The following is a 23,082-nucleotide window of genomic DNA, read 5'->3' on the forward strand; positions in this document are numbered from 1 at the left end:
TTTTTGTGGTGTTGGCCGGTACTTTGTTTAAGCGGAAAAAAAACTTAGAAGGAGAGTCCATCTGCGACAGGTGCTGCATCTTTTTGCACACAAAAGCACGATGTGACTTCTCTTCCGTGATGGACCTGAATAGCCGCTGCTTCTACAGCAGCATCTCACCCTGCTGTGTGTCGTGGGATGAGCTCAGCTCTGCCTCGAGTGCCAGCAGCTCATTCTGCAGTTGGTGCGCCACCTCATTCTTGGCGTCGGCGTGCTGGCTAATGACCTGCTGACAGAGAACCCTGACCTGCGCATTTGTGTTGTCTCACCATAGCTGGTGGGAGCTGAAGCTTCCTTTGGCAGGCAGCCACTGAGCCCAAAAGGCTTTGAAGGTTTCTCTGAAGTCGGTGTCATCAAACAGCTGTACGTTGAGTCTCCAGTAGGCGCTGTGCTGCTCCACTCTGGGAATTCGCAGCAGCACAGAGACCAGGTGGTGATCGGAAAAACCAGAGGGTACGATTTTACTGTCCCCGAGCAGGTTAACGCTGCTGGCTTATCCTGCCTTGAGAGCCGCAGCGGCACCAAGAGTACTGCCGCTGGGCTGGATGCTGTAGTCGCCACACATCACGCAGATCCAGTCTCAGGGTGAGGTTCAGTGGTGTTGCGGTCGAGAGCTGGGTCGAGGGTGCAGTTGAAGTCTCCCCCCACGACGGTGAGCATGTCGTCCCCATCGTCTGTCACGAATGCGTCCCGCAGCATGCCGAAGAAGAGCTTCCTCTTGGGGGCCTTGCTCGGCGCGTACACGTTAAAGCACCTGAGGCAGGATTTATTCAGGACGAATTCGACAGAAATCAAGTGACCTTTGACGATTTCTTCGAAGGAGACATTCTCTGGTGTAAACCGCGAACTGAGCACAATTGCCACGCCGGCAAGGTTGTTCTCGGCATGGCTGAAGAAGGCCTGGCCGCCTAGGAAAGGCCAGAGTGGCATCGAGGTGAGTTTCCTGGAGGAGAGTCACATCTGCTTTGTGTTCCCTGACAAAGCGGCAGATCTGGTCCCCCCTCTTGTCACTGCAAGCGCTGTTACAGTTTAGACTAGCAACCTTAATAGCTGAAGCCATCATGTAGTGTTAACAGTAGTTGCGGGGGAGGGGGGGGGGTTACTTCTGGACAGAAGTAAGCTCCTTCTTCGCCTTGCGCATGAATGCTTTAATGCGGTAGCATTCCTGAGTCGAGAAACCAAACCTGTCGCTGTTGCGGCAAATTTAATGGGATGCTTTGAGGAAAGCGGTGAGGTCAGGGAAAACGGCCCCGACCCTAACTTGACGCTTCCTGAAAGTTTTCCCGAGGAAGTTGTGGATGTCCCCAGGTGTGTAATCGCACTCGCTGTTGACTTGTGGGTAGCTGAGCTCACTCACGTCGTCCTCTCCTTCGGTCTCCGACACCTCGTCGTCCGAGTCCTCCAGCTCGTCAAACTGTGACTCGGCAGAAACCTCGTTTGCCGTTGGTGATGGCAGGGCCTCATTGGGAAGAGGGTGGCTGCTTTCTGGTAGTGGAGGTTCTTTTGCTCTCCCTACGGGTGAGGTGAGCCGGCCTTCGTCGCCTTCCTGCAGCGTGGCGCCGTCAGGCGCCGCACCGGCTGGTCGTTCCTCTTGCCCTGGTGATGCTGAGGCACCGCACCGGCTGGTGCTTCCTCTTGCCCTGAGGACGCTGAGGAGGCGTGCGGCGGTGGCGGCGGGGGTGTTGGCGGCCCTTGTCCCACCGTGCTGTCCTCAGGCGGGTCGCCGTCGAGCGTGTCTTCATATTCACCCACGCAACGCCGTCTGGGATGGCGCTCGCGGCGGGGGCATTGCTCGTCCTGCTCTGCGAGTTTTGGGTAGGGCTCGTGATCGGCGGTGGCCGCGCTCTTAGGGTTAGGGGCCGCGTGGCCTCCTCCGCCGTGGGCGAGCTTTACCCTTTGCTTGCGGGAGGTGACGAGGGTTAAGCCCTCGCCATCCTCGTCGTCGGTGGGCGGCTTTGTGCGACCGGCCGCCGAGTCAGCGTCCTGCTGCTGCAACAGCTGGCACTCGTGCAGTGGTGGCTGCTGCTGCTGAGGCTGAGGTGGCTGCGGCTGTTGCTGCTGCGGCTGCTGCAGCTGCTCCTGCTGCTGCTGCTTCTGCTGGCGCTGCTGAGGCTGTGGTGGCTGCTGCTGGCGCTATTGTTGCTGCTGCGTGACGTTTATTGCAGGCTGCGCGTGTTTTCCTTTTGGTTTGCCCGTGCAGTTTGCACGGGCATAGCCGAAGCCGCCACACACGTAGCAGCGTGGCAACGCGGTGGACACGTACACGGTGTAGGCGTAGCCTTCCGAAGTGTACTTAAAGTTCACGTTGAGTTCCGCGTTGTTGCCGTTTAAAAATCATGAAAGTTTGTCGCTTAAACGACAAGACGTGCTCCAGTGCTGGCTCCCCGTGTGCGCAATGGCAGCAGCGTGATGATGCGGGACGCAACGTTGCCGAACCGCTCAACGTCTCGTTGTAGGTCGGCAGTTTCGAGGAAAAGTGGGGCATTGGAAACGAGCACTTTTCGCGCGGGGGACGAGAGAGAGGTGTGCATTGCACAAATGCCTCCCCCCTTGAAGGTGAGCCCCGTGGCGATGACACGCGCCACCATCTCCGTGTTGGTGAAGAGGAGCACGTGAACCGGAGTCGCGGCGAAGACGTTCCGCTTCCCCACATACTGTCCAGCGGCGGCGTCTATCACGTCGTCCACCTTTGTCTCAGGTTTGCGGGAAGTCCGTGTTGGGGGATTTCAGAAACCTCCGGCGTAGCGTGGCATGGCATTGCAAATCAATGAAAAAGTTACGTAAATAAATAAATAAACGTCCTAAATGTATATGTTAGCCGCACAAATCAAAGGAGAGAACAAGACAAGAAGACATGGATGGAAAATAATAGTGGGGTGGGGGGGTGGGGCGCAGGGTGGCAACAGGAGAGAGGGGCGGCAGTGCAGTAGAGCAGGAGAATAGGAAGGATGTAACAGAGGGGGAAGAAGGGTAGTGGGTGCTAGGGCTGTGAGTAGGCCGGAGGCTTGCCGAGTAAACGCGTGTGATGAGAGGAAAAGGAGATGCAGAGGAGGGAGACAGCACGAGCCTGTGTTGTTGGAGGCACTCACAGAGGGGGAGGATAGAAGATGAGCACTCGATGGTGCTCGGAGATTGGAAGAGGTCACTGGAAAGTGCAAAGAACGATGTTAGGATGCATACATAAAACTAGTCCCTCACTGCCAGGTAATGTAATCTCTGGGAGCAGATAGAATGTATAACAAGAGTTTAAGCTGGAAGAGAGACAGAGTGAACTATAAGAGTTTCAGCTGGAAGAGAGACAGAGTGAACTATACGAGTTGACGCTGTAAGAGAGACAGACTGAACTATAAGAGTTGACGCTGGAAGAGAGACTGAACTATAAGAGTTGAATCTGGAAGAGAGGCAGAGTGAACTATAAGAGTTGAATCTGGAAGAGAGACAGAGTGAACTATAAGAGTTGAAGCTGGAAGAGAGACAGAGTGAACTATAAGAGTTGAATCTGGAAGAGAGACAGACTGAACTATAAGAGTTGACGCTGGAAGAGAGACAGAGTGAACTATAAGAGTTGAATCTGGAAGAGAGACAGACTGAACTATAAGAGTTGATGCTGGAAGAGAGACAGAGTGAACTATGAGAGTTGAATCTGGAAGAGAGACAGAGTGAACTATAAGAGTTGAAGCTGGAAGAGAGACAGATTGAACTATAAGAGTTGAAGCTAGAAGAGAGACAGACTGAACTATGCGAGTTGAATCTGGAAGAGAGACAGACTGAACAATAAGAGTTGAATCTGGAAGAGAGACAGAGTGAACTATAAGAGTTGAAGCTGGAAGAGAGACAGACTGAACTATAAGAGTTGACGCTGGAAGAGAGACAGACTGAACTATAAGAGTTGAAGCTGGAAGAGAGACAGAGTGAACTATAAGAGTTGAATCTGGAAGTGAGACAGACTGAACTATAAGAGTTGAATCTGGAAGAGAGACAGAGTGAACTATAAGAGTTGAAGCTGGAAGAGAGACACAGTGAACTATAAGAGTTGAATCTGGAAGTGAGACAGACTGAACTATAAGAGTTGAATCTGGAAGAGAGACAGACTGAACTATAACAGTTGAAGCTAGACGTGAGACAGACTGAACTATAAGAGTTGAATCTGGAAGAGAGACAGAGTGAACTATAAGAGTTGACGCTGGAAGAGAGACAGACTGAACAATAAGAGTTGAAGCTAGAAGAGAGACAGAGTGAACTATAAGAGTTGAATCTGGAAGAGAGACAGTGAACTATAAGAGTTGAATCTGGAAGAGAGACAGACTGAACTATAAGAGTTGATGCTGGAAGAGAGACAGAGTGAACTATGAGAGTTGAATCTGGAAGAGAGACAGAGTGAACTATAAGAGTTGAAGCTGGAAGAGAGACAGATTGAACTATAAGAGTTGAAGCTAGAAGAGAGACAGACTGAACTATGCGAGTTGAATCTGGAAGAGAGACAGACTGAACAATAAGAGTTGAATCTGGAAGAGAGACAGAGTGAACTATAAGAGTTGAAGCTGGAAGAGAGACAGACTGAACTATAAGAGTTGACGCTGGAAGAGAGACAGACTGAACTATAAGAGTTGAAGCTGGAAGAGAGACAGAGTGAACTATAAGAGTTGAATCTGGAAGTGAGACAGACTGAACTATAAGAGTTGAATCTGGAAGAGAGACAGAGTGAACTATAAGAGTTGAAGCTGGAAGAGAGACACAGTGAACTATAAGAGTTGAATCTGGAAGTGAGACAGACTGAACTATAAGAGTTGAATCTGGAAGAGAGACAGACTGAACTATAAGTGTTGAAGCTGGAAGAGAGACAGACTGAACTATAAGAGTTGAATCTGGAAGAGAGACAGAGTGAACTATAAGAGTTGAATCTGGAAGAGAGACAGATTGAACTATAAGAGTTGAATCTGGAAGAGAGACAGAGTGAACTATAAGAGTTGAATCTGGAAGAGAGACAGTGAACTATAAGAGTTGAATCTGGAAGAGAGACAGAGTGAACTATGCGAGTTGAATCTGGAAGAGAGACAGATTGAACTATAAGAGTTGAATCTGGAAGAGAGACAGAGTGAACTATAAGAGTTGAAGCTGGAAGAGAGACAGATTGAACTATAAGAGTTGAATCTGGAAGAGAGACAGACTGAACTATAAGAGTTGAATCTGGAAGAGAGACAGACTGAACTATAAGAGTTGAAGCTAGACGTGAGACAGACTGAACTATAAGAGTTGAATCTGGAAGAGAGACAGACTGAACTATAAGAGTTGACGCTGGAAGAGAGACAGACTGAACTATAAGAGTTGAAGCTGGAAGAGAGACAAAGTGAACTATAAGAGTTGAATCTGGAAGAGAGACAGTGAACTATAAGAGTTGAATCTGGAAGAGAGACAGACTGAACTATAAGAGTTGAATCTGGAAGAGAGACAGTGAACTATAAGAGTTGAATCTGGAAGAGAGACAGTGAACTATAAGAGTTGACGCTGGAAGAGAGACAGAGTGAACAATAAGAGTTGAATCTGGAAGAGAGACAGAGTGAACTATGAGAGTTGAATCTGGAAGAGAGACAGAGTGAACTATAAGAGTTGAAGCTGGAAGAGAGACAGATTGAACTATAAAAGTTGAATCTGGAAGAGAGACAGACTGAACTATAAGAGTTGACGCTGGAAGAGAGACAGAGTGAACAATAAGTGTTGAATCTGGAAGAGAGACAGACTGAACTATAAGAGTTGAATCTGGAAGAGAGACAGACTGAACTATAAGAGTTGAATCTGGAAGAGAGACAGACTGAACTATAAGAGTTGAATCTGGAAGTGAGACAGACTGAACTATAAGAGTTGAATCTGGAAGAGAGACAGACTGAACTATAAGAGTTGAAGCTGGAAGTGAGACAGAGTGAACAATAAGTGTTGAAGCTGGAAGAGAGACAGACTGAACTATAAGAGTTGAATCTGGAAGAGAGACAGAGTGAACTATAAGAGTTGAAGCTGGAAGGGAGAGAATAGCAGGGCAAAATAAATGGGAAAAAAACATACCTCATTCTTAGGAGCCTTTGGGTTGCACTGAAAGACGGTAATCTTAAAGAGAAGAGGCAATATCTCACGTCGTTAAATAAAAGAAGATGAATTGACTCTCTGTCAACAGTAGAAGCCTTTGTAAAACTGTTGTAGTAGATGATTAACCCACGCAAGTCAGCTGGAATTTATCGCCTAGTGTCATATCGGCTGTTTTTAATCTCCTTAACGTATTTGTCACTCACTATCTCAACTTCTCAATGCGTGTTTTTTTCCTTTCGTAAGTCAATCTCTGTTCCCCCGAGGTCACAAGATCGGGTATACGTGGGTGTGTAATTCCTGTATTTAATCCAGGAACATATTGTGATGCTTTCAACCTGGAAGCGTACTGCGTGGGACGCTCGGTGTAAATATTACATGACGATTGTAGATGATGATCGCTATCACATACAACTGTCACATTTGAATCAAATATGTTCACATCTTGTAGGTTGTCACATTAATGATCACAGTTGCATTGTATCTGGATGGATGCATGACTCACAATTGGAATATTGCGTGTTGAAATGTCAAAATTATTCCCTCAGAGGTGGAAAATTATTATTTGAATGCCACTCTGTGGGATATCTGCAGGGATGATCGTCCTGTGGGAGACCGAGGAAAGTGACATTTCCACCAGTGACTTGGGAGTGGTCATGGCAATGGGCATCTTGGCAATGTTCACTTTGCTATTGCAAAAGGTAAAGGCGGAATTGCCTTCTTTCCACACCTGCTGGTGGAAGGACTTCCACCCAGAGGGAGCGCCGCTTGCACGCACACTGAGAAGACGTTTTGCAAGAGGTGGAAGTACAACCACATTGTACCCCATCACACGTGACCTGCCCGTCAACTAACTGTGGTGAGACTGCTAGGCAGACACAGGTGGTGGCAAGGGGATAGTTAAGACGCTTGCACCGTTGTTTCAACTTTCCGCACCACGTGATCCAATCGAAAGGGCAACCTCTGGATGACAAGTCCAGCTAAAATAGCATCCCTTTTTTTTTTTACAATTGTTCCAGAAAATGTATTCAGCAGAATGCAGTGTTCTTGAATAACAGATACACGCATACAAACGGACAAAAAAAAAACACCCCAAAACTAAAATCATGAAACTTGTCGAAACAAACAGAGACGTTTTCTCTGCCTCCCCACCCACCCCCCCTTGATATGAATTCACGGGGGGGGGGGGGGGGTTCACGTATCGCGCCGGCTCACTGGGACGTTCGACCACCATGTGTTTTAACATCCGCGGTGAATTCACCGTTTGGGTGACGCGACGCCTATCCTTGCGTTCAGAGTGCACGGCATTTGAGCCTCTGGCCTCCGGAGGAACGCGCCGACCCAGCAAGCGCCTTTAAAATCCTCCAGGAGCCCTTTACCGTTGACCCCACTTTTGTGTTTGACTTTAGCCGCTGACCTTATTACACATCCATAGCACACATTCCACGTGCGAAAGCCATTATGGAAGAACACAACCATCGCATTTGTTTATTTCAACAAGGAAGGGGTATGAGGGGAAGGTTTATACAGCAATATTCGTGTTTTTTAAAATATTTTTTTTTCTTTTCACTATGCAGGTCTTCTTCATGAGCTGAGGGTTGTTGTTTTTTGACCTACCTCTGTGGTCTCTCTATGTGCTGTGAATGAAAGCCATAGCCCGAAACGTCACCCGTCAATACACGTTCCCTTCAAAGGCAGCGTTATTGACAGACGTATGTGGTGTATGTTAGTCGTGCCTGTGCAGCACTGCCAACGCAGTATCACCAAATAATGTGTTTCATATGTGAAATCAGATCAGTCGGCCGGTCGGCAGGTTGCGTGTGCTGCACTAAGGTGTGGGTACCCTTATCACTCCCAAGACATCTGGCTAAATTGTAAGAGTCGGCCAATGTACCCTCTACAGCATTGGTTCTCAACCCGTGGTTTCCTGCCCACTCTCGTGACGTCAAAGCCTATTGGGGATGGCACAGGCTGCGGCATGGAAACCGTGCGGGGGAAATTGCGAACGAAGGGTTAGGTAGTCTCCTGTCGACTGGTGTTAAATCACGACACTAGATCCTTCTACGCTTGATCAGAATTGGGCCGCATAGAGAGTTTGTAAGAGAGACATCACAACACGTGTAGTTCCATGTGTTAGCCAGTCACTGATATTGCAAAGTTACATGAATTCTCGAGTTTCGAATGACGCCCGTAGCCGCTGCCACCGATTTAAGTTTAAACCATGGGCGTTATTTTGGTTCTTGGCCAGAAGTGCCTGCAGGCAACAGCTGGCTCAGAGGTGCCTCCTTCCAAAAGTTAACATCTGCTTTCCAAGTATGCTTTTGGTATTTCCACTTAAGCTGGTACAGTGGACATTAGGGGACGTTTAAGACTGCATGATACGAAAGAGGGCCTGGGGCTGGACGGGAGGACCACCAGTAGTCAAGACTATCGATGAAGTGGTAGCCACGGGAGAGAAAACACCCGAGGGCATGTCTCTCGCGGCTTGTTTAAACACCTTTGAGCAACTCACGCTCGCCAATAGAGATGTTTGAAAGTCCCATTAGTGGAGATAAAAATCACTGCCATGGAGGGTGTCCTTAGAGCTCCCTCCAGTGGAGTTCCTTCCGCCGGCAGTGACGTGAGCAAGAAATTGCAGGGCTGCACCTCTTACCTTTTAGATAATCAGTGACTGATCGAAAGGGACGCCTACCCTCAATGACATTTGGCATGTGATTTGTGGTAGGGAATAGAGGGCTGAGGTGAAGCCATGGGACCTGGCATTTGCTTTTCGCTGCATTTCCAATGCCATATCCTAGAGGCGATGGGACACACTTGGGCTGGTGAATTGCCTCCGCTAAGATAAATCTCACACCTATTCGGTTGCATTGCTGCGTACCATTGTACATGGTCAAGCACTGATGGTTTCATATATATGTATGCATAGAATCAAAGGTAACCATAGCAAACCTTACAATAATAACTGAATTCAACCGCAAGTCAATTAATAGTATAACTGATACTGTAGTCATTATCGCTATAGTCCATTTAAAACAGGAGCTGCCGGCATTATGGGAGTGAGTTACCGCTTTACCAACACACACTTACCATACCTCTATGATGCTTTTTAACATCTTAACACCTATTTTGATTTAAAACTTTTGTGACTGCAGGGATTCATATTATTGGTTCTTTCAGTGAAGTCACGTAGAAGGGAAACAATAAAATAATAAAAATATAAAACAATAAAATTCTCGCTTTTTATTCTATTGTTTTATATTTTTATTATTTTATTGTTTCCCTTCTACGTGACTTTACCGAAAGAACCAAGAACATCTTAACACCTGTATTTATGCAAGAAAGGGTAAAGCCTTTTTGTATTCGTCAATATATTGGTCGTGAAAAAAGCGTCCCATCGATATATATAAAACTGCTTAACTCGAGCTATTTTAATGATTTGCTGTTTGCATTATCCTTGCACCGCTCTCCTTTTGGTAGCCTTTGGTTTAGCACTCGTGAGACAAGGCCATGAAATAGGCTGTCTATGGTGTAGGCCGATACATTTCAAGGACAGTGAATAACATTATCAAAGCATATTTGTTTGCACTTTTTGCCACAAATATGGGTGGTTAACGCAGTCTTGATGCCCTGTAATAGGTTTATAGTTGGTGTTTCGTCATAGTAACACCTGTATTATTGACAGAAAGGTTAAGGCCTTTTTTTATAATTCAACACACTGCCAAGGTTGGTGAACTATGGTAAAAAAACACCCTCATGTTTATTCCACATAAACCATGGCTCCCAGTTTATAGCAGTTGTGGTTTTACCAGCCATGGCATTGACTGGGTATGCCGACAGGCAGAGGGTGCTAAACATCAGTGATATAAGCACGCTGCCTGCTGGATTTGACCATCGCCACATACACCATCACATTGACTTGAAACAATGGGAACCGTTTCTTAAATGCCCCTTGCCTCTGTCTGCCCAGCAGTATCATTGAGTACATCACAGTTAGGCAACCGATAGGTCACATGCGATGGGGTAAAAGTGAGAACTCCCACCGTGGAAGAAGAGGCCAAAATACCCACCAGAAGGGCTCTCCAGTGCTCCTCACTATTGGAGGTCCTTCTGCCAGCAGTACAAGCAAATGCAGGGCTGCACCTTTCCCTATTCCACGTGGGCAAAGTGTGAATGTATTCACGCTGTAGCTTCCCAATCTCAAACATTTCTCCGTGCTTAATTCCGTCGGTGTCCAGCTCCGACGGCTTGTTCTCTGCGTGTGTCGAGTGAGTCACGGCACTTCATCTCTCAATGTGTGCCATCACTCTTGTGCTGTGCGATGTCACCCAGCGAGACACCTGGCTCTGCTCCTGTATAAAGTCCAGTATGCCCGCAACTGTTCACATAATTTTAATATGGCTGGGTGGCTTTGCGGTCAGAGTGATGATTAAATCACGGTCGAAAAGCGGTGAATTCGAATTCTCGTCGGCAGTCAAACTCAGCCTATCACCACGCGCTCTTGAGTCAATAAAATCGGTACTGGGTGGTCCTACGGAGAATGGAGCGACTGTTACCCACGATGTGAACGTAGAATTTCCTCCATTAGCTCAGGACTGTGAATGGAGATGAACATCGATGTGTCTCCACGGTTGATCGCATGGGCACCGGGGCATTCTGACCTGGTGCAGAATTTCTTACACACATTTACTAGCTTTACCAAGGGGGTCAGGGAATATGAGTGCAAGAATCGCTTCAATATAATTACCACTCACGGGAAGCAATTTCTTACCCCTATGCTCCTTATAATTCAAGACAATAATACGTACCAAAAAAAAATAACTGACCAGTGGGACTCAGAATTGCATTAATGAGGACATCTCTTGACCTTCTTCCCTCCAGAGCACTGCACCCTGTGGGGATCCGTGGTGGTGGATTCCAATATATCTCTTGCTCGAGAATAATAATAAAAAAACTCAACACATTCGTCGATAACACTGTGGCCTTAAAAGAAAAGGTACATGATAAAGCGACATTTCGGCCTTGGCTCGACTTCATAACTCTACCCCTCTGGCCTCTCTATTTGCTGTAAAGAAGGGCCATTGGCCCTAAATGTCGCCGATTATTTAGGTTACCTTTAAAGGCCACAGGGTTATTGACCAATGTGTTGTAGGGTTTTTTTTACCTGTGATGTTAGTTGTGCTTTTGCACCACTTCCACAATGCAGCATTACCAAATCGTTTGCTTGAACTTGCTTGTGAATTTTTATTTAAAGCTTTCGTGACTGCAGTAATTCATATTCTTAGCTCTTTCGGTAAAGTCACGTTGAAGGGAAACAATAAAATAATAAAATATATGTTTTATACATATTTTATTGCTTGTGAATGTCACCTATATTATTCGTTATTTACGATAATAAAAAATGACGCAGTAAACTGCATGAGAATAATAGATAACAGTGCAAAGCATACGTTTTCACGGGCCATTCAAACTCTATATGAATAGTCATACACCTTTGAAGGTTATGGTGACACAACATTGAATGTTTAGGAAGAAGAAATACGTTTGATCACCATTACGTGATAAAATAGACACTGATTGGTCATACCCTCTCCGTGTGTCTGTCTATCCATCCATCTGTCTGTCTATGTGTGTATGGTCCATGAAGGAAAGCTAATATTTTTAAGAATCCGTTAAAATGTCCATGATGTGTTTAATTTCAGGAAATGCGTGTTTCAATGCAAAAGCCATACAATGTGAAATTTTGGTCAGGGCAACAATTTCCAGTTGCATTTATTGAGGGTCTTCTTTGCTTCTTTCGGTAAAGTCACGTAGAATGAGAATAAAATAATAAAATAATAAAACAACACAATAAAATTCTCACGACGTTTCGGCCACAACACAAGTGGCCTTCTTCAGGTGAAAGGAACAAACCTGTCGGGACGACAGAGCTTCAATGAACCTTGTTAAGATTCGTAGCGTCTTTTAAGCTGGTTTAGAGAAGTGAGGCACCTTGACAAAGGGGTTTACATATCAAACAGGAGAATTTATTGAGGGTGTTTGGTCTTCTCTTCCACGCTGACCTGACGTCTCGGAAGAGGTGGGAGCTCGTTACACACTTTACCCACGACGTGCTGCCTGCCCATCACCTAGCTGCGTTGCACCCGTTAGCACCACGCCACGGAGAAAATGGCACCGACGTCAATACGAGCAATAATTATACCATGGATGCTGTGTCCGTGTGTGTGTTACCTGTCAAGGGAGCGATGGAAAAAGCCAGCCAGGTACTTGGGCCGCTCCAGCAGCGACACCAGAGCCCAGAACGCATCCTCCTCCACCATGTTCATCAGCAGCATGGAGGCCAGGTAGGACATGCCTGCAACCACAGACAGCACCCCAAAGGATCCCCGTCAGCCATTATGGATCCTAACGACGCACATGGGGCTATGGAAATGTTGCAACATGAATCCATCAACACCAGACCTTCTGAGGTGGAATCTTACGACCTCCCACGATACCACGGCAAAAGGTCTTTCCCTTTGTAATTTTAATGGGCAATGTGATATAGCATTTAATAATCCACTATTTCACAAATCTCCCAAACCTGTTCATATGTTTACATTTATATTATTGGTTCTTTTGGTAAATTCACGTTGTGGTTTTCACACCTGATGATGATTGCTTGTGTTGCAGTCGAAACGTCGTGAGAAATGTATTGTTTTATATTTTTATTATTTTATTGTTTCCCTTCTATGTGACTTTACCGAAAGAACCAAGAATATGAATCCCTGCAGTCACGAAAGCTTTAAATCAAAATTTATGTTTACATTGTTATCACCTAGAATTTGCTGAGGCTGCACATAATTACTTAGATGTAATCGAACTGGGGGCCTCTGGATTTAAAGTCCAATGTACTAACTATTAGACCACGGAAGCATCTTTACTAACCAGTATTTGGCAAAAAATATATATTTTTATGCACAGACTGCTGAAGTATGTGTCACTTCCTTGACATCTGACAAGTAACATTTATATTTTCTATCTACGTGACTTTACCGAAAGAACCAGAGAGTAAGTAACATTAGTTTTATAAGCCGAATAATGCTGATTCGAGCCAGGGAAGTCAACATTTGTCCAAGGTGTTTGGTGTGAAGACAAACAACTGAGAAACTCACGCGAGGTGCCCTTTCTTTGGAAGACAAAAAAAACAGTCAACGCATACTTCCTGCTGAATTGAGAGTGAGACCGAACTCATTTAATTTCTAAGCCGCAAACCAGTGGCGATATTTCGTACGGACATTTGTAAACACGACGTTCTTCAAACCTAGACTTAAATTAATATTTGGCGTCCGAGGTGATTGATGTAGCTCGGTCGTCAGAACACAGCTGGCAACAATAAGGCTTGGGTTAAATCGTGGGTTGCAGCCACCTGTGATTAAACTAGGTCCTCAAGTGTAAAACTTGATGGTCTCGACCTGGTCTCACTCGCCTTAAATTAATATCTGAGAATTTAGAAATATTGGTGAGGTTACAATAGTTTGTGTCTGGGAAACAAAAAATAGTTATTAACATGCAATAAACCTTTTCTGTATGATGCTCGTGGGATAGTGCATACCCTAGTGTGTGACTGGTATAGGCCAGTTCAATGGGTCACAGAATAAGCTATGTGATATCTCCTTCTGAGGGCCATCCTCTTGACAACAACAAAGTGTATATTCAGTGGCAACACCATAATTTGACGAGGTGGTGCTGCGGTCACAGCACTTGACTCAAAATTAAAAGGTGGCGAGTTTAAATTTGGCTCAGGTACGAACGTGTCCTAGGGACAGACCGGCCACTGCAATTGCAATGTGGAATTGGCACCCGTAAATCACGGCCTTTCAATGGAGATAAGCGCTGACCTATTGTTCGTTTCGGCGAGGGAGACAACCGTGACCATTTTTTCACTTGATTATGGTGAGCTAAACATGCCGGCAAAAATGAGACGCAGTTATACCGGACGGGGTTCGACAGCCCTGCCCGGCGTAATTCGCGGGCCTGAAGTCGGCGTGCGTAGCGTGCGTGACAATTCCGTCAAGGGGGGCCCACGGCTGCTTCTCACCCTGGCAGTAGCCGATGCGGGGGTTGTAGCGCGCGTAGGCGCTCAGCACCCTGAAGAGACTTGCACGGCCCTCCTTGGCCTCTGGGCTCTCCCCCATCAGCGAGCGGTGTGTCGGGAACGAACGGTCTGCACTCAACATGGCAATGCAGGTTAGCTTTAAAATTGGATGGTATTTTTGTTTGTTCATTTAAATGTTGCCTGTGAAATCCCTTGAGATGGAACTTCTTATTTGCAAGAGGTTTCCGGAGGATATCAAGCCACTTAGTCGGGATGCCATGATAACCAAAATGTAGCCATTTTGTGTACACCAAAAATAAGAAGTGTCGCGCTTAGTCCGGATAGCAAAAAAAAACATAAAACTTGTGGTCCTGCATTGGTAGTGGTGCACACGCAGAAACAACAATAAATCAACACATTTAAAAAAAACTTCCTTAAAGAGGAAAATATCTAAGACAATAGGTAAAGGTGATGCTTCAGGCAATAGCTCTTATCCATAGCTATATCACAGCAGATGTCAATACATATTATTTTTAAAAATATCATAGCATAGAGATGTCTCTATTAATATCATACATTTTGTGTTCATATTTGTTCCCTTGAGGGCAGTATTATCGACACATGTTTTGCGCTTTAATTATTCGTGTGGGAGAGCAGATAGAGGGGTTTCAGAGGTAAATGGCCCAGATAAAGTTACCTAAAGCCACAAATTTGAATGCTCACACTGCCTTTGCTACACTTTGCTTCTGCAATTTAATAAAATGACAGTCCTTAGCATTTTGGTTGCATCTCTCATTAAATTAAACCTTGGATTAAGCTGCACGTAAGTTTGACGTCAGGATGTTATGTTTCCAGGAGTTAAATGCATGAACACACACGTATACATAACCTCTGAGGGGTAAATGTACTTCATCAAAGTGCTATAGCATCAAAGGAAGGCAGTTGCATAAGTTCTAATTATACAGATCTAATGCCGTGACCGCCCACCAGCAGCAATTAAATCAAGAGGAATACAAATCTTTTTTGCTATTCTTTACATGGTTTTATTACAAGGTCACGAGTTCTAAAGCATAATGCTGTAATCTATTGAATGAAAGAGAGCAATTCATGAACATTTTCAGCATGTGCTTTTTGCATTTGTGAGAAATGCATTAATCGTAGGGGAAAAAAGATAACCTTTAATAACCTCTCTAAATATGTAGTTATAGCACCGAATTCACACATGAAAGGACGTGAGTTTAAATCCCCGGGGTGAAGGATCAACTCAGCCCATCGTACCTTTGCGGTAAACAAAAGCAGCCGATGAAGACAACGACCATTGCAATGTGAATGTGGATTTGTTTTTTTTTTCACTGCCGGTTCTGGGCCACCAAAACTTTGATGGCAAACTTTGCTCGAAGCGCGAACTTGGTGAAGTTCGAGACGAGAAGTGAAGACAACCTTCTTTTTTTTTTTTTCTTCTGTGCACGAGACAGCCGCATGTGGAGCATGTGAAGAGCACGAGTGATGCACTTGAAAACGCCACGGGTAACATGAAGGAGTGGGTGGAGCAGCAAGACAAATTTTGTGCGAAGGCAGAGCCGAGTCAAATCAACCGCGCTTCTGCGCGCGCGTTTGATGTGCAAAGCGCTGGCAGGCGAGAGAGGGGGAGATGACACGCGGACGCAGGGGGAGCAGCTGGCCTGCACTCTAAAGAGCTCTCTCATGGGGGCTTTTAAAAAAAAAAAAATGATCACCCGGCTTCGTTTCTGGCCATCAAGGGGGCCCATGGAAGCCTCCGATGCGTATTAGCACAACACTGCATTGTGTGCCTGCAGTCATTAATGCATTCATTTTTTTGTATTCATTTTTTTGCGATGCCAAATGTCAAACATGAAAAGCGACGAAGTTGTGTTTGGATCGCGTGTCACGTATCACTAAATAGATGTATTTATAATTTCTGATATTGCTCTTTGGTTCTTTCGGTAAAGTCGCGGAGAATGAAAATACATTTAATCGTAATAATGTAACAATTAGATCGCATTTTTTCGATTTAAAGCTTTCGTGACTGCAATGATTCATCTTCTTTGGTTCTTTCGGTAAAGTCACGTGTGAGAATATTATTGCGTTATTTTATTTTATCAATTTATTATTTTATTCTCATTCTACGTGACTTTACCGAAAGAACCAAAGAAAATTAGATCGCACCTCGTAAAATCATTATAAAACGATCATTTAAAATTGTACTGAAGCTGAGTTCTCGAACAACGCTCTCGGTTTACAGGTCGATCGACATTCCCACCCTCACCTATGGTCATGAGCTTGGGGTAATGACCCAAAAAGGCTAATATCACGAGTACAAGGGTCCGAAATGAGGTTTCTCCGCAGGGCTGCCGGGCTCGCTCTCCGTGATCGGGTGAGGAGCTCGGTAATCCAGGAGAACCTCACAGCCAGTTGAGGTGGTTCGAGCACCTGGTAAGGATGCCCCCCCCTCCCCCCCCCCGATAGACTCCCCCTGGAACTCGACCGAGCGTGTGCCACTGGTCGAAAACCCCGGGCGGACCCAGGACACGCTGGTGGGACGATGTCGCTCGGCTGGCATGGGAACGCCTGGGAATTCCCCAGGAAGAGCAAGAGTCTGTGTAGAGTAGTGTATAGTGTAGTGTAGTAGTGCATAGTGTATTAGTATATAGTAGTGCAGTGTATAGTGTAGTGTAGTAGTGCATAGTGTATTAGTATATAGTAGTGCAGTGTATAGTGTAGTGTAGTAGTGTATAGTGTAGTGTATAGTGTATTAGTATATAGTAGTGCAGTGTATAGTGTAGTGTATAGTGTAGTGTGGTAGTGTATAGTGTATTAGTATATAGTAGTGCAGTGTATAGTGTAGTGTAGTAGTGTAGTGTGGTAGTGTATAGTGTATTAGTATATAGTAGTGCAGTGTATAGTGTAGTGTAGTGTGGTAGTGTATAGTGTATTAGTATATAGTAGTGCAGTGTATAGTGCAGTGTAGTAGTGTATTAGTATATAGTAGTGCAGTGTATAGTTTAGTGTATAGTGTAGTGTAGTAGTGTATTAGTATGTAGTAGTGCAGTGTATAGTGTAGTGTATAGTGTAGTGTATAGTATAGTGTATTAGTGTATAGTAGTGCAGTGTATAGTGTAGTGTATAGTGTAGTGTAGTAGTGTATAGTGTATTAGTATATAGTAGTGCAGTTTATAGTGTAGAGTAGTGTATAGTGTAGTGTAGTAGTGTATAGTGTATTAGTATATAGTAGTACAGTGTATAGTGTAGTGTACTGTATAGTGTAGTGTATAGTAGTGTATAGTGTATTAGTGTATAGTAATGTATAGTGTAGTAATGTATAGTAGTGTACGGTATACTAGTGTATAGTGTAGTAATGTACAGTAATGCAGAGCTAGGGTCTGTGTATAGTAGTGTAAGGTATATAACTGTTCACAAAACAAGACATTGTCAATAGATTTAATTCTAATTTTGGATTAGCATGACTTATCTTTGATAAAAACACATCAGAGTAAAATGTATCCAAATACGCCACCGTGTTTCCTGTACAGCACTTTGAGATCGTTGACGAGAAGCGCCATAAAAATAGTAATTATTATCACTCGCTTCATTCTCTTCACACACCGACCCTATAAATGTGAGTGAAAGTCACCGTCCCTACTTCTCGTTTAGTAGGACATCATCATCCACGGGAGAAGATGAGTTGGCTGCATTTGCACTCGTGGCTGTGGCAGATGTCATCTCTAAACTCTTCACACACACTTTTAACATCTCACTTACCGAAGGTACATTTCCACTAGAGTGGAACTCTGCTCTTATTCGTCTAGTATATAAACATGGCTCCAAAGAAGACCCTAATAATTATAGACCAATCTCTATTCTTTCACCAGTTATTAAAATATTCGAAATAATCCTTCAATGACAAATCAACTGCTACCTAAAAAGTCACAAACTCCTGCACAGTAAACAGTCTGGTTTTCGTGAGGATTGCTGCACCACCACTGCAGTGATGGGCCTATTAAATGTGCTCCTTAGTAACCTGGATACAGGCCACTCCTGCTGTGCACTATTAGTCGACTTGTCAAAAGCCATCGGCACTGTTAACCATGGTATTCTACTCGCAAGACTAACATTTTCAGACAGTACAATAAAATGGTTTAATAGTTACCTTTCAGGCTGTTCCCAAAACGTACATAGTGATAACATCTCATTCACAAATATTAAAATATGTATTTAAACAATATTGGACTAAACTTACATCGCTCGGAATTTAATATCTTTGCTGATGGCACTGTCACGCTAGCATTTGATAAATATACAATTGAAGTCAAAAAAATCGCCTACATGATTTTGAATTAATTAAATATCAATTGTCATAACTATAATTGCTCCTAAATCCCTAAAAATGAATATCATGGTATTTTCTTTAAACAAAAATCCAGTGTAATTCCCTTCACCTATTATGGATGTGAGAAATATCGTTGAACAAGTATAGTGCTTCAAATACTTGGGTTTATTGATTAATTCACAATTTACATTCCAGCCACATGTTGACCACATCTCAAAGAAAAAAAGTAGGGGTTTTATACAGAAACACACATTATATTCTGATAAGATCGCACCTGCAAATTGTTGAAGTTATCATTCTACCACTTCTTGACTACTGGGACACTGCCTATAGCTACAAATGAAACACTAAACAGACTAAACCCCCTTCATCATTCTGCTCTTCGATTTCCACTACCATGGAGGACCCACCATGGTGACCTCTACTTAAAATTCATCGGATTCCTTCAGTCTAAATCAATATTCTGATTCTGATCATGAGAAACTGATATCATGATAATGGCCATGTCGTGAAAATGTATAATCCATTTAATTGTGAAAAATTAAGCTGCGACAACCTACAGTTGCCTATGCGTGAGATTGCGCAGTGCCCTGCTTCTTTTCATGACCGTTACTGCTATCTGCTGTTGCTGGAGGGTGGCAGCCTCCAATTGCCCCGCAGCATCGCTCATGAGCATCCTCCAGAGATGCCGATCCTGACACAGCGAGTGGCAGCAATCGCGAAGTCCACTCAGCTTCAGGGCCACTTGTAACACATTCGTCTTCTCAACTCCAACACCATGTTGTACCTGTCCGGCCTCCCTGAATCTGGTTTTTAATATAAGCAGCTTGAACATATTTGGGGAAAGAGTCAAGATAACCCTTTAGGGCCAGGACGCTTTGATCCGATGCCAATTTGGTACGTTGCGACTGCGGTCATCCAGAAGAGACCTTGCGACGTGTACGGACGCAATGCACCGATCTGCAAACAGGAAGGAGAGATCACAGCGACCGTGCACTCCGCTGCTGATCCCGACGTGGTTATCTGGCCTGAGCACCTGCATGTGAAATTGTCGTTGTTGGTCGGCATCTACATCAGCCATACGAAATAAGAAGACGTAAAATGGCTATTATTATGACTTTATTTTTAATTATATTTTGTACGATACTGTAGAAACTTGAATATGTTTAGAGGCTGTGCTCATCTGCAATTAGTGGACCTGAGCCTGGAATGGAAATTCCACATTACTTTGGTGGATGAAAGTCTTGACACAAAGAAACAATTATAGAATTCCCACAATCTCCGGCCAGGATTTTAACTCCCAAACTTCTGATTGTAAGACAAATGTTCTGCCACAGCAACATCTGGCCAGGTATTTTAATTCGCAAGATATGTAATGTTTTGCTTGAGCTGTCATACTGCCACGCAATATATTTCCTCTACCTGACTCTGCTGGGCATAATCAAATGTATGGCAGCTGAGTTGAGCGATGCTCCGATGCTCACTGATTTGTTCCCGTGGCTTTCTCGCCATCGTTCAGTTGCTTCCTAGTCTCTCTTTTATCACTACTCCCTTGAACTCCACGTATCGATGCCTTCTCCATTGTTAAAGGTTTGTTTTACCAGACTCACTGCTTCTTCTTGTCCATACTGTTTGATTTTGGTATGGTATTTGAATTGAGCAAGTTTCCTGTAACCTTACTCAACCAAAAATATACACGTGCTATCTGCTGTACTATTAGTGCCCTTATTTGTCCGCCACATTGTATTACAGACCGTTAGGTCTACGTTCAACTAGTGAGATTAAAAAAACAACAAAAACCCCTTGTACTATTTTTGTAAATGACATCATGATTTGTTTTATTGTCCCATCAGACAACAACATTATTTGCTTCGTTGGTTACTGGATGCCTCTGAAAGCACAAAACAAAACTGGCTTGGCGACAAATGCACCAAACAATCAACCATCCGGCCCTGGCAACACAAAACGCAGGAATGTTTTACGCCCCGCGTGCATACTCGCTTGATGTCATAAGGCTTGCTCTGACGTGCATCGCAATACGTCAAACATCTCTCTGACGTCAGACTATTGCCGCCAGGTTAAACTTGACGTCACGAAACGCACGAGGTAGATGTAGTGTAGGCTCAGATCAGCCCAGCGCAGTCAACATGACTTGCAAGCCACCTGCGCTGACGTCGGCAACTTAATCATCGTCAACAAACGCACGGCTCAAGTAAACAATGCAGTGGAAATCTGCATGACAATTAAGGTTCACACCAGCACAAAGGCAACTATCCCCCATTTAGCCTCGTATGTACATATCGTAGACGCAGGGCCCCTGAAAGGCTGACGTTGTCGTTGACATACTCGAGAGAAAGGGGAAACATAAATTGCCTAAAACATGAGAAGACTGGGTAGCAATACTGAGATAGAGCCCAGCTACTGTTTGGTTCTTGCGGGAAAGTCACGGAGAGATCGAAACGTCGTATTATTTTCTTTCTACGTGACTTTACCGAGAGAACCAAAAGAGTAATTCCTGCCGTCACAAAAGCTTCAAATCAAATTTAGAGCCCAGCTAAATCAGAAATGCATGAGTTAAAATCTTGGTCGTGGCTGAACTCAGCCCAACCTCCCACGATGGATGATGAATTAAGGGCAATGATTTTATGGCTTTTGCGCTTTGAATGCAGTGTCCACTACTGGCTCTGGGGCACAAAGATACACGAGCACACCCTAATGCATATTTGAGAATGTAGACAATTTGAATGTTTGTTCCTGACATTTCATTATACATATTTCTACAGCTTGATGTCTAATTATAATTTGTATTCGACAAGCTGTGAGTGTTCTTCCAAGGTGTAAACTGTCACAATATGGGGCTCAAAGGCATGAATGACAGCAGAAGACAGCTCGTGAGATCCCACAGGTAACGTAGTGCATACATATGTTAGTGTGTGTGTTCATGTGTGACAGGTGTCTGAGTAATTGGCGCGTGACCCCCTTTAGGGTGCACTCTGCACACGTTTAACTTACAAATGCCGTTTCAGTATAATGTAATCAAAGCGGGTGTCGTGGAGGTGAGATGTTAACTAACTCGCCTGGTATACAAGAGGTCGTGGGTTCGATCCCGACCATTATGCCTGTATATTTGGAGTTTGCATGTTCTCCCGGTGGTCACGTGGATTTTTTTCCGGGTCCTCCGGGTTTTCCCTCCACGTTCATAATAAACACGCGCTTTGAATATTTGGCCGCTATAAATTTCCACATGATAAACCACTTCGTTGAGCAATCATTTGTGGCAAAGTTGCTTCTGAAAAATGGCTACAGAGCTCAGTGAGCCTTACATGGTATTATACAAAAATTGTTTCCTTTTAAGAAGCAAGCCCTATGCGTAGCATGTGGATATACAAAGGTCAGTGGTCGAGACATCGCTGGTATCAGCTTCCACGGGCTCTTCTCTAACACACTAGTATCGCGTGTTTTTGTATTGGTTGTTGTGACGTTTTTACCCGCACCTACTGGACATCTGTGAAAAGGAGCTTCATAGCTCATCGGCTTTCTCCAGATTCAATAAATATTCTGATTCTGAGTGGCGCACGCCTCTGAGACAGTTCCAAATGGATTCTGCAACGAACGATGCAAAGCTTATAGCAGCATTTATTGAGAAAACACTAAACAAGAACTAAATATTGTCATTTTGCCTAAATTAGAGTTGATTAAAAGCTGCATTAGCATTTAATTTTGCGTTAAACTTAATAATGAGTGAATGAGTATATCAATTAATTGTGTGCAAGTGAGATATCAACACGAACATGGGACAAATATTGTACAAGGCTGCACAATAATCAGGTTTTATATTATTATTCATTGTTAAAGATATTTTACCAACAGTTAGTAATTGATATAGATTTTTAGGTGTAACAGTCAATACATGAATGAAATACGGTATGTAATTCTTCCATCATATTCCAATGTGGACAGACTCCGGCTATGATTCGAATAACAGTACGTCACTCATGGCCATAATGCCGAAAGTTCAAATCTGAGCAGGGGGCTCAACTCAGGTCATTATCTCTCTGGGGTCAATGAAGTAAGCCACCACCTTTGTCGTCACGTAAATAAACTGCCCCCTACCATGCTAACGTGACAAATGCACCACTGGCTCAGAGTCATCAAATAATATTTGAGCCCTGCCTGTATCAACTGACAAGCTCGTTGATTACGAATTTTATCTTAAATACATTGTTAAATGAAATTGTTTAATTTTCCTTTTGAATACAATTTGAGATAAAAAAATAAAGACAAGAACACAATACAATCACATGCACCCCAAATGTAGACACAAGAGATTTTCATGGTGGTCAGTGCATATGATGCCATCTTGTGGTATCATGTGGAACAATCCAAGCGTATTTGCCATGGAGGAAGTCACGGAGAGTGACCTCAGCGATTTCTGGACTCAATGACAGGTCAGTCCAAAATACTAAATCCCTTTAATCTTGAACGGAGAAGAATCCGTGGGGCCTTAATCCAACGACTACAAAACAGGAAGTAACATCGACAAAGT

The 23,082-nt window shown here is 44.2% G+C and overlaps 1 protein-coding gene across 1 annotated transcript in view; it reads right to left on the minus strand.

The window, feature by feature from the left end:
* LOC116939867 (uncharacterized) overlaps positions 1-12,832 on the minus strand; it is a 153,056-nt gene extending 140,224 nt beyond the window's left edge. The window contains exon 1 of the mRNA XM_032948801.2: positions 12,343-12,832. Coding sequence (XP_032804692.2) covers positions 12,343-12,464 — 122 coding nt within the window. The 5' untranslated portion in view covers positions 12,465-12,832. The remainder of the gene's footprint in view (positions 1-12,342) is intronic.
* Positions 12,833-23,082: the final 10,250 nt, after the last annotated feature.

This window comes from Petromyzon marinus, chromosome 7 (assembly GCF_048934315.1).
Source record: "Petromyzon marinus isolate PM22_M1 ecotype Great Lakes invasive population chromosome 7, UKy_Petmar_22M1.pri1.0, whole genome shotgun sequence".
Taxonomy (NCBI): Eukaryota; Metazoa; Chordata; class Hyperoartia; order Petromyzontiformes; family Petromyzontidae; genus Petromyzon; species Petromyzon marinus.